Source organism: Prionailurus viverrinus, chromosome B2 (assembly GCF_022837055.1).
Source record: "Prionailurus viverrinus isolate Anna chromosome B2, UM_Priviv_1.0, whole genome shotgun sequence".
Taxonomy (NCBI): domain Eukaryota; kingdom Metazoa; phylum Chordata; class Mammalia; order Carnivora; family Felidae; genus Prionailurus; species Prionailurus viverrinus.
Window position 1 is genome coordinate 107,331,418 of NC_062565.1, and position 13,266 is coordinate 107,344,683.

The window sequence follows — 13,266 nt, forward strand, 5'->3', positions numbered from 1 at the left end:
ATCTATTTTCAATAAAGTATCATTAACTAGGATGCCACTGATTAGGAATCTGATTATTTCATTTTTAGCAGAAAGTTCCTCTTGACACTGTCTGAGCTTATTAAAATTTAATAATATTTTATGGTAGTTGAATGCAGATGCTAAAAAATCTTCAATTCTGAAATTTGCAAAGTGTAACTTTTCCTGGGGTAGTATACATCAGTTTAAATATGATAATTATTGTTCATAAATATATTGTTAAAGCTCTAACTGAAGAAAACACAAATACATGTATTAGTTCTTATTTTAACTGTATGATAAGCTATTTTTTTAAACTGAAATCAGTAGCCTGGGTCTCTCACACACACTCCATCCCATATACATAGTGGTATGAAGAAAGAAAACTAGATAGTAAAAGGTATAAAATTTCATCCTGTGAAAATGTTTAATTACTGTATGTTAGGAACTAGCATTATGAAACTATAGTGTTAGAGCAATAGCAGTAACAACACAATGAAAGTTGTTTGACTTAAGCTAGTAATATTATCACTTATTAAAATTCCTACATATCTATTTTAGTTCCTCAACATTATCACCATTAGTACACAATTATTTCTAAGCCTGAAGATTCATGAATCTTTAAAAGGAGCTTTATACTACTGAAAACTTAGGTTGGTTTTGTTTTGTTTTGTTTTCCATTTATCTCCCATATACTTTTTAAAAATACAAGCAAAAAAATGTGGCACAAAGTGTTAATGACCTTTCCACACCTAAAGTAAGATAAATGACATTCTAAAAACTTTGGTTGTGATAAGACTAAGGCTAACCAATCATAACTTCAGAATGCTTGTGTGACATCATAAAGACCTCCCTAGAATACTTTTCCTCCTACACCTACTTCAATTGTTCCCAGAAGTCTGGTAACAGAGTCAGAAAACTTTCTAACTAAAACACCGATAAGACTTCATACAACTCACAATACTCTCTATATTGTGATCATCACAACAGCCAAGGTAAGAAAAAGATTTCACTGATTTTGGTCATTCTTGCTTTCTAATATTCAAAATTACTTAACTTTTTCAAGACTTAATCGTATTTTATAAATTTCAGTTCAAAGGTTAAATAAAATGCTTAATATGACAAAAACCTTAATCTCTAAATAAATGCATATCCGTTGAGCGACAGTAAACAAGATTTAAATTTAAAATAACAAGGGTTGCATCATCTTTGACCCTGGTTACTGGTTTATCATTTTTGACTTTCATTTTTATTTTGCTTTTCAAAAATGAATTTCTGCCAACTAAAATATCTTTCAATTATGTTACCCTATTTGGTGGTAGTGGAGATTTTATTTCTTCATGCAAAAACAATGGCTTCATCTTGATATGTTACTGTGCTGACAATCAGGATAGGACTGGGCTTCTATTTGCATCCGTGATACTATGAACAGTCATGTGATTGTAAAACATGCATATTGCTGGCATGACTATTCCAATATGATGATTCCTTACAGTAGATATTTAATAGAGTTTTAAACAATATAAAACAACCTACCTTTAAAATGTGTTTAAACACTTTTTCCCTCTCTATAAAGTCCACTAAACTTTTAACAAACACTTCTAAAAAGAATTCTAAGATTTAATAAATTCGGTTACTTATATGAAATCCAGCGTTATATCATGAATAACAAGTTTAGAAAATTTTAAACACCCATCAAAAACACATGTAAAATTAGGGAATACTAATTCAGCATTTTTTTTTAAATAAAGAGACATTACTTTGGCAGAATATTCCTAAGTATCTCATTTGAGTTAATTTGATAAAATGTTTATTCTGCCTATTAATAATGAACATGCTGTTATCAAGTTACCATTCTCCATGGTTTCTCATTATTCTATCCTGCAATTAGAAGGGGGGAATGACAAGGGAGAAAGAAATTTTAAAAATGCCCAAAAATGAAGATGATACAATAAATTTTATGACCTCTGTTTGAATTCCACTTACTCTTGATATTACCAATCCTCAGTTTAATATACAAAATGTGTCTTCCTTCTTAAATCTCTGCCAGGACACAAAGAGTATTACATCGATTTTATCTAATTTTTATTTCATATGTATGCCACAAAATAAAATTTACCTCTAGAATTCTAAGTTCTTATGACAAATTAACTCTATTGCTTTTTACAGAAAAGAACTTATAATTCCACAAGCAGAATTCCTTCAGACATGCAAAAACATTTCTAATTTTTGTCTACCACTGAGGTACTCTAATTGTCTCCTATTATCTTTATACTCATAAAATGTTTTTCCTTTGCTATCATATAAAAGTCACTTGGTGCTGGTGTTTTATATATGTATATTTATGCATTTTTACACACATACCTATCAAATTACATTCTCACACTTCAAATGAGATATTCATGAGCTCTTTTATGATACCAGAATTTCACCACGTCACATACTACTCCAAAAAGTTAATAATTTCTAGAAAGAGCACAAATTCTGCTATTAAAGCTATCCTTAGATTAAAAATGTGTACAGGTTAATAGAAATCACACAGTTACTGTGATTGTTGTTCAAATTTCAAACATAAATGCCCTAGTGCCAGACATTTTGTCCCAATTTATCTCTATCATAAGGTGAAATTTAAGTACTGCTTTTATTGCTCAAGACAGGATTTTTAAAACTAAGGGCTAAAAAAAAAAAAAAGTATCAGATGAAATAGGAGAAATATGAAGGATGTTTTTAAATTATGAAAAATGTTTTAAAAACGTGAAAAAGCTAAAGTAAGTTGCTTTACTAAGTCAGTTACTATCATTTCCTAAAACGCAAATATCAAAATGTTTTTGACAGTGGACATAAAGGAAAATAATATTCTAGAAAAAAGTGCATTTGGTTATATATTTTTATATGTTATTTCTTATTCTAATTAATTGGAAATAGAACATCTGTATAAACAAAATATTTGTATAAAAATTTTTTAAAATAATAAACATTGTAATGTATTAAATGTATTATGTCATACATTGTGTAATGTGTTAAATTATTTAACACATTAAATGCTTAAGTAAAAATTAAATGTAAAGATTAGATTAACTCTCTAAGTTAGACTGTATATTTATTGCCAATTCTAGAAATAAAGAGGGTCCATTAAAACTTCCTTCTTTATTATTGAACAATCTTCTAAATGTACTGCTGTATACAAATATTTCATTTGATTCTTTTAACTCCCTGTATGTTTGGTGCTGCATCTCTATTTTACAAATTAGGAAACAGATGCAAAAAGGTGAATTACAAGGTCACAAAGCTAGGAAATGGTGGTACCTTGGCAGGAGCCAAAATTTTAGAACTCTAAACCACATGCACATCACATCCACTGATCAACATGGCTTAAAAATATATCATGACATTGGCAAAGCAAAATAAACTAAAAGACTTCAAATACTGTTAATGGTACTCTAAATGTAAAGTTAGAGGACACAAACTTCTATTTCAATTTGAAACCACTCCATTTCATTTAAAGCTATTTTACACATGGGGCATTATACCCTTAAAAACCTATATAATATCCTCCTAATCACTTTTTTTTTTTAAACATTTATTTATTTTTGAGACAGAGAGAGACAGAGCATGAACGGGGGAGGGGCAGAGAGAGAGGGAGACACAGAATCGGAAGCAGGCTCCAGGCTCTGAGCCATCAGCCCAGAGCCGGACGTGGGGCCCGAACTCACGGACCGTGAGATCGTGACCTGAGCTGAAGTCGGACGCTCAACCGACTGAGCCACCCAGGCGCCCCACCTCCTAATCACTTTTAAAGTCAGGGATATTAGAAAGTTATAGATATCCTTGTTATTAAGCAATAAACCATGGAAGGCAAAACTCAAAATAACTGCACAGGCTTTAAAAACAATGTAACATGCTACAATCAATGTTTCCTTTTATTTAATTTGTTTCATTCCCAAAATATTCATGCCTTTAATCTATTTAGCCTATATACCTAAAAACTAAGTTTAATTTCTCAAAACTTTTCACAAAAACCACAGTTCTGTACTATATTCCAGTTCCAATATTAAACCCTTACCTTTCCTCAATTTCATTACTGACCTCCTCACACTCTACCATTTAAAGTATTCCACCCCATTTATTGTGAAATGCTTGAAGAGAGGAATCTTGCCTTGTTATTTATGCTATGAAAATGACTCACTTAAATCTACACAGTCAATTAACACTGCTGGTCAGAGCAGCAAAGGAATAAACCTAAAGGTTAAAAATCAAGGAAATAATCTATCTAAATTACAATTATGTAAATCAGATAATACATTGTCTCTCTGAACATTTCTAGAAATTGTACTTCAATATTCTTACCCTACATAATTCTGAAGCATGTATTACCAAATAAACACGTGAAAATGAAGCCTGGGCCTATGGCTCCACTCAAGTGCATTCACAGTCAACTGAGGACCTCTAGTGCTTTTATAAATGTACTCCACCTCAAGGACTTAAAAAAAAAAAAAAAAAAAGACCAATTCACTCAGATTAGTGGGGGTATATTTAACTGGCATTCATTTTTCCTTAAAACTTCCCCCTACGCTCCCTTCACACATCTTTTCCCCCAAAAGAAGAATCTGAAGTCTCAACTACTACAGGGTTAAAAAGAATATTTTAACTGTGACTAAATTAATTTTAACATAATAAACAGATAACAAGGACAAGCTTACAGACAAAATAGCAATAGCAATGCGACAATTTCAAAGAGAAAAATCTCTCTATGCTGTTGTTTAACGGATCTTCCTCAAGGCAGAGCTTTACAGTGATAATGTCATTATGGGGTCAACTTAGAGGTTGAGATTTTTATATTTACACAATTCTTTTCATAACTAGGCAGAAACAGCCTGAAGATTCTTTAAGATAGCCAGTGTGGACCAACAAAGTTGTGGAATACTGCTGCCACAAAGTAACTTCAAACAGAACCTCCAAGTTAGGCAATCTCAAACGGAAAAGTATTTCACCAAAGTGAACTTCTGGATGCCAACAGATTGATTATGATTCTAATGACGAACTGTCCTGATTTAATTCAACAAGTCAAAAAAATACATACACAATCACTTCCAGATTATCTGTGAAAATGACAGCGAAGAGTAAGACTAAATAAAACCCCAAAATAATCTTAATATACATAGGTCTAATCTTCTGAACCAATTACATGGGAAAAATTCTTAGAAAGTATCTGTCAGACTATAGTGTTGGAATACTTGAATTTACTGGGAAAATATGCGCAGATTTACTAAAAGAATAAGCAGCCAAAAAGGAAGCAAAATTCTGAATTCCCCAAATATAATCTCAGGAATTTATGGTTTCAGCAGAGAAAGCACCCCCAAACAACTGAAGTTCAGAAAGTCATGCAAAACACTGAGGATGAAGATTACTGCTTACCATACACAGCATTGTTAAGGCTTCAATGTCCTAGCAAGTAATAAAGCAGACCACTAAAAGTTTTCCAAAGTCTACTGAGACTGAGGATTGTTTTGCACAAGAATGTATCTCATAAATTAAGAAACAGGAAACACTACAAAGTTAGGACCCCTGCAGAAGCTGACACAGTACCTTCCATCCAAAATGTTGCCTACCATGGCATATTAGTTGAAAGATTAGCATCCCATGTGGTTTGTCTCTTTCCTTTTTCTACTTCAAAGAAACAGAGTATTATCTTGAACTTGACAGTATTTACTTCTCAATTTCACTTTTTTGAGCAAATCAGGAAAAGTGGACAACCAAAAACTTTATAAATCCTACAAAGAATAGTAGAGTTATTCTTCCCATTCCTCTAAAAATTAGAATAGATCCCACAGATATACAACAAAATACTCTGTGGGTAACCTGTCAAAAACTCCTATCAAAGAGTATTTCATAGTTTGAATATTCTGATTCTAGGGCCTGGGTGATGAATTAACTTTTAAAGTGTTCTATTCCTGCTGTCCCAAACAACTAATCTACACATTTCTTTTAAAAAGGGGAGCAGGGCTAATTTCTATCTCCATTGCTACTGGTGCCAGATGCAAGTTCACAACTTCCCAATACAATCTCTTTCTGATTATCCTAAATTAATGAAACTACTTTTTCTATGCCTTCCATCAAGTATTACTCTATTACCAGCTAAGGAATGGAGGGGTAAAAAAGACTGTAGGAGTTCTAACCTCATAGGATGTTGTGAGTGCAGAGAAAAGAATGGTAAACACCTGACAACCATGTCATAAATTGTGATGCACGGAAGGTCACAGACAACTCTAAAGATAGGATTGTCCTGTTGCCACACAGCTTTTCAATTTTCAATGTGCAACAGGAAGACCCATCTTATAGGGATGAATTCTGGGTTAATTATCATCATACATATTTTGGAAGTTCAGCAGAATCAGGACTCAACACATTTCAGGTTGTGCACTGGGAAATAAATCAGGCCCAATAAACTGAAGGCATACAACTAACATTTCAGTATATAAAGCAGATTTGGTTTTGGTTTTAGCATAAGATTCTAAGCAGCTACAAATTAGTTTAGAATAACGACATATTTCTAAGTTTGACAGGAAACGACACTATTTTTGATTATTGGCTTTACACTCAATTTGTTTTCAGGAACATAGCTGCCTGTTGCCATGATATCATCTTTAAAGCGTATTCATCATACTTTCATCAGAAGAGTTCATCTTTCTAGGGCCTAACTGTTTATATTTCACAAACACCAAATACCCATCTGAACAAAGCTTCGTTCAGGTTAATGTTAATATTAACAACAACTTATGTAAGCTGTAATCCTCTGAGCTTCATTTCCTTCACCTGTAATAGAGACTTGAGAAGAATATTGGAGATTATGTGTTCAACTATCAAATTCTGTTATTCTAACTGGCTAATCGGTTAGCCACAGCACTAGAAAATTAACAATCTTCTGGAAACAGTAAAGTAAATCATAAGAATTCCTTGTTCAACTTCATTGATTTATTCAAATAGTAACAATCATGCACTGCATACTAGAACACAAAATAAACATGTGGTTCCTTATACTCATGAACTAGAAGCCTACTTGTGGGCAAGGACATGTAAATAAAAATTGTAGCACTGTTGAAATAGGTAACACTAAAACCCAACTGAAAACCAGCAGAGGTGACAACCAATTTTACCTTAATGAGTAATGGAAAGTTTCATTAGGAAGTGATATTTAAACTGGGCCTTAAGGATCAACTGAAGTTTGCCTGGCAAAGAATCAAAGGTAGACCGGGGGGGGGGGGGGGGGGTGAAGGGTAGACATTCCAGGCAAAGCCAGAACAACATGTGCAAAAGACAGAATCAAAAAAGGCAATGAAGTATTTATGGAAAGGTGACATGTTTCATGTGACTGAAGTACCACTCATCAAAGTGTCAGGGTAGGGAATGACTCGTGTATACACATTTCGTGAGGAAAAACTAGACAGCTTCTTCCTTTTCCATGTTTTATCTCAAAATAATTTACATTCAGAATTTTTAGACCATTTAAGTTGTGGGACTTCACAGAAATGTAAGTTCAAATAGGGATGACCAATGTTAGTTCGCATTCCTTTCTTAACTATTCTGTTATATATCCTCTTACAAACTAGTCAAATACATAAAAAAATTAATAATGGGATCCTCCCCACCATTACCCAATAGTATAAATTCATTATATCTATAACACACAAATAAATATAAGCAGGAAAAAACTTTAAAAATTCATTTTCTTTAAAAAAAAAAAAGCTTTTATTCCTATAGTATTTTATCTGAGGAATTCAAACAAAAGTAATTAAATTAAATAAACATATTTAAGCTGCTCTAAAATCTACTAAGTAGAGGGGTGTTATAAATTAACAGCCACTGGTGTGGGACAGTGAGGAATATATGCTACAAACATACATATGCCAGAGAAACACAGGCTGTAACCAAGTCTTTAAGAGAATGAAATTTGATGTTAGTAAGTTGTTTGGATCTCCTCACTACATACCAATACCAGAAAGGAGGCCAGAGCCTACAGCCAAATGAAAACCCAGTCTAATATATGATTCAAACCTAACAGAGCCAAGATGAGGTACCAGAACTACAGAATGTAACCATATACCACACGGTGTTTTGGGAACACGAAATGCCTCCTTCTCCCTGATCATGCCTAAAATATATATTCCCCTCTCCCATTCTTTTAGTTCTCCCCTCTGCTCTCTTCAGCACTGGTCTCTCTCAGAAACGGAGCTTACTGGTTGAACTGGGTTTTCACATGATGTATACAGATTAGGGAGAAAATGAAACCTGGAAGCTGGGGAAGGTGGTAATATCTTGATCAACAGCTTCATAACAACAAATGTTAACAGCCATGATCTCTGGGCAGTTGATTATGGTTATATTTTATTCAATTTCTAATTGTTCTTGTTTCAAAATTTATATAGAAATATCCTAATTGACAATAAAATATCCCCAAATCTTTGTAAACTATTATCTCCAGACATTCAATTTATAATTTCTAATCTCTAATTTTTCTATAATAATGCATTAAGTTTTATTTTGTCTCATTAATTACCACAATTAATTAGGCAGAAACTAATCAATTAATTAGGAAGAATAATTTATGGAAGCTCTGAAAAAAAGCAAACGGAAACCACTGCTCTTGAGTACAGGCCATTTCTAAATAACAACTACGTAGGGGCACCTGGGTGGCTCAGTTGGTTAAGCGTCCGTTTTCAGCTCAGGTCACGATCTCACGGTCGTGGGTTCAAGCCCCACATCAGGCTCTGTGCTGACAGCTCAGAGCCTGGAGCCTCCTTCAGATTCTGTGTGTGTGTCTCTCTCTCTGTCCCTCCCCGCTTGCACTCTGTCTCTCTCTCAAAAATAAACATTAAAAAAAAATTTTTTTTAATAAGAACTGTGTACACAGTGAGATAGTGATGGTTTTAGTACTATGCCTTCTGAGCCTGACAGTCTTCAGTATTTAATATCGTCTTGTTAAAACGTAACTCAAGACAGCATATGCTACAAAACTATAAAATCATAAAAAGGAATGACAAACATTTGAATCTATAGTTCTGATAAAAGACTTCTCATTTAACTATTTTATTTTGGACTAAAATCAACATCTGGAAAATAATTTATTGTATGCATTTCTTTTTATCAGATTTTCTCTGAAGCTATCAATGCACTAATGTTCACAACAATAATGCTCTCAGAGAAATAGTCTTAATAAAACTATGTATGTGAGAACTTTTGCTCAAGGGAATAGTAGAAAATGAGCTGCACCCTAAACCTAACTATACTGCTAGTCATTTTGAGAGGACGAGGCAAAAACTGCAGTCATTAACATTCTGAACACAAGACGAATGAGACATCACGGTGACCCTACCAAAAAAGACACACACTCAGGACAGATATAGGGAAACACGTATGTGCGTGTGTGTGTATGCATGAATATTTGATGTCATATCAATATGTACATATTTGATGTCATAAATACAAATAACAATGAAGAAGATGAATTAATAACAAAATTGTGTTTTTACCTGTTCAGAGAATAGGTTACACACATGATCCTAATTCATTCACTATTTTATCATTCCAGGCTACCTAACGGAAGACAGTGATTGAGCTCACAACTGGCTGCCAGCTTTTACCTTCCTCTTCACCACTTAAAACTTCAGACTTCCTGCTTTCCTTGCATCATGGAGAAAGTCCAATACCTCACTCGCTCTGCTATAAGAAGAGCTTCAACCATTGAAATGCCTCAACAAGCACGTCAAAATCTCCAGAACCTATTTATAAATTTCTGTCTCATTTTAATATGTCTCTTGTTGATCTGCATCATTGTGATGCTTCTCTGAAGTTCTGCTGCAATCCCCAGTGATGCAACTTGTCACCAACAGCATAAAATCTGTCATCCCATGAAGAACGGGAAATACTACATACCAGACCACTTCCTAAGTAGAAGAATTTCTTTGTGAAAAGGTCAAGATTCAGAACAAAACAATTGTTAGCAAATGTATTCATCTGTGGGATCTTGTAAACATGAAAGGAGCTTTATTTTCAAAAATTAACTTCAAAATGACTATAAGTGTGTATAATGTAACTATCAAATTCCTTTACAGAGCTTGTAAGTTTCTATCCCAAATTTCTTCTGAGGATGAACTAGAAGTTTAGTTTTGAAACTGCACTGTTAACCCGTTCACTTCACCTATAAAGCATTAGCTTCACTTTTTGGGGTAAATGTATATTGTACTGCAAAAGCCTCTCCGATGTTTAAGTGTTTTTCAGGTTTTCACCAAGTTTGTACCAAACTAATCACTCAAATGAAGTGTCATCATTTGAAATAGCCTATGGATTCCTCACATCATTTACTTTTGTTATTATCATTCAGAAGTCTTTGTAGTAACTCTCAAAACCTACATTTTAAAACAGAAATTGTATTCTTTCTCTACACTACACTAACATTTTTAAGCTTTATGAAAAACAAATATGAAAAGGCAAGGCCATACGCTTACATAAATAAAATTTCTCTTAATTTTTTCAAAGAATTACAGAATTCTAGTATACATAGGCTAACAATAAATCTGTCCTCTCTAGTACATTATGATCGTCAGATGAGAACTACTGGTTAATTTAACAGCTGATAGTATAATTAGCCATAATTATTAATACACTACTAGAATCTAACCTTAATTTAAGGCACTATAGTTGATCATCTGAGTATATAACTTACTACACTATGTCTTTTGAATCATGAAAGCTTAACACTTTAGAATGATTTTATAGATTGTCTTCTATTCTAACCTCATACTCAATGTAGGCAAGGAAAATAATTTTTAAAAGAATAAAAGAAATATATATTATTTAAAGCATTTAAAAAATAAAAATTTGGGTTCCCCCCAATTAATTATTTGATCACATTTTGACACAAAATTCTTGTCCTACTGTTTATTAAGAGGATATAGCTATTTTCCTTAATCTATCAACCAGATGGTCAATACCTACCTACTTGGCAGGCCATTCTACCATGCTAAGTTATAAATCCAGCAACGCTAATCTACAATTATTTTCTTGCTGAATACATTTTCAATTTCCCCTGTGATCATTTAAAAATACCTTCCAACTCATAATGGAAGTTAAAAAAAAAAGTGGTGTTGGAAAATACATTCACCAAAATGACATGATTTAAGTAATTTGACTCAGTTTAAAATCAGGCCTAAAGTAATTTATACCTATACTGCATAATCCAATAATTTTAGCTTCAATTCAAGACATATTACTAATATAGCAATTACTAAAAGAGTAGAAAACACATAATTTACTGACTTGCCAAAATGAGGTTACTAAAAGAATTTGAAAAGTCAGTATACCAACTCTGGTTTGTAGTACAAGTGCTACTAACAGTGTGGTCTAGGAGACACTGCTTTTTTTCTGGGCATCTGAGAAGTACTGGAGATGGGGAGGGAGACAGTTTTGGTTCACTGATATCTGAGAAAAGAGGAAAAAGGGATCTCATACTGACAGGGAGATTTCTTCAGCAAAGCCTCATCTATGGTCTGGAAATCCCTAACATCAATTAAAAAGCTTATAAATAACAAGCAATACATTTACCTCACTGGTGTCAGTAATTACTTATGAAAAAAGTAATCAAGTTCTATTATTAGCTGCACTGATCTTAAAAATAAGTGGAAAATTCGAAATGCCAAATTTTATGCCTTCCATTATATTGTTCTCTCTAACATCAACATCAAACTATAAAATGTGAAGTCATGGGGTTTTTCCTAAGTAAAACAGAAGTAAGTTTTTTGTTTTCATTCTGCCCTTAACAGAAATTAAAACCTTTTTCTTGAAAATTACAGAATACTGTAACTCAGACTATAATATAGAACAAAAAGCTATTCTTTAAATGGAACTTATTTATTCTGTTTATCATGATATGTAAAGAGTAAGAAATAATAAAACAATGTATTTAAAATTTTTTAAATATCAAATGTTCTTTCTCCTGTAGAATAAATTCTACTCTTAATTTACAGGGTACTAAAAATGAACCAATTTTTCAATGTTTAATGTTCCTTTTATACTTTAGTTGGTTCAAAATGTTTGTTTAATGTAAACCACCTACAATAAAAAGAACTGTTTTGAACTCGGTGAAATCTCTCTTTAATAAACTCATAACTGATATGACCATAAAACAATCTAATTACAAGTAGTTTTGATCTTGTAGGTTTTCAGTGGCTTTTCTCAAATAAAATAAGATCAAGATTTCCTGATACAGACACAAGAGGGCAGACCTACATAAAGTAATGAATTTCCTATTGTCTAGATTTTTACTTCTCCTTTTGATTATTTTTTAGACTTCAGGCAAAGTGGGAAAATAATAAATTTTCAGAAAATATTTGCTCTGCCGGTAAGTAAAAGCACAACTTTAAAATGCATAAAATTATATGCCAATACTATGCAGAAAAATTGAAAGGTTAAAGTCAAACACATTACTAATTTACTACAGCATGTATACAAAACCATTTATATGCTTTTTAGCTACATATTAAATGTATCACAATCTCACATCCTAACTATTTAGACTGTCATAGGGTCCACATCTTTCAATGCACAGTTACATTTTTTTAGCCAATAAAAACAAACAAAAAATTAAAGATAAACAACACAAAAATAAGAAAAAAAGAAAACTTTTTTTTCATAGTATGTAACAGAGTACAAAAAACACTCTCATGTTAAAAATAAAACTTTTTCAGGGGCGCCTGGGTGGCTCAGTGAGTTAAGCCTCCAACTTCGGCTCAGGTCATTATCTCACCTATCCTGAGTTTGAGCCCCACATCAGGCTCGCTGCTATCAGCACAGAGCCCACTTGCGATCCTGTCTCTCTCTCTCTCTCTCTCTGCCCCTCGCTGACTCGAGCTCTCTCTGTCAAAATAAATAAATAAATAAACATTTAAAAAAAAGGGGGTGCCTGGGTGGCTCAGTCAGTTGAGCATCCAACTTCGGCTCAGGTCATGATCTCACAGCTTGTGAGTTCAAGCCCCATGTCGGGCTCTGTGCTGACAGCTCAGAGCCTGGAGCCTGCTTCGTATTCTGTGTCTCGCTCTCTCTCTGCCCCTAACCCACTCACATTCTGTCTCTTTCTCAAAAATAACCATTAAAAAATAATAATAAAAAAATAAAATAAATAAAACTTTTTTCAACCTCTTATCATGTTAAACAAAATGCAAGTCATTTCACTTTAAGTCATTTGATCAAATTTTTATTTACATTTTTGATTTCTAT

The 13,266-nt window shown here is 33.0% G+C and overlaps 2 protein-coding genes across 3 annotated transcripts in view; one reads left to right on the plus strand and one right to left on the minus strand.

Moving 5' to 3' along the window:
- Positions 1-13,266, minus strand: part of CEP85L (centrosomal protein 85 like) — a 168,073-nt gene that overhangs the window by 98,663 nt on the left and 56,144 nt on the right. The window lies entirely within an intron of this gene.
- Positions 873-12,155, plus strand: PLN (phospholamban). The gene is made up of 2 exons (XM_047858483.1): positions 873-992; positions 9,584-12,155. The coding sequence occupies exon 2, from the start codon at positions 9,684-9,686 to the stop codon at positions 9,840-9,842; it is 159 nt and encodes a 52-aa protein (XP_047714439.1). The 5' UTR covers positions 873-992; positions 9,584-9,683; the 3' UTR covers positions 9,843-12,155.

Excerpts from the sequence above, each read along its gene's own strand:
- PLN (XM_047858483.1), top strand. The coding sequence starts at position 9,684 with ATGGAGAAAGTCCAATACCTCACTCGCTCTGCTATAAGAAGAGCTTCA.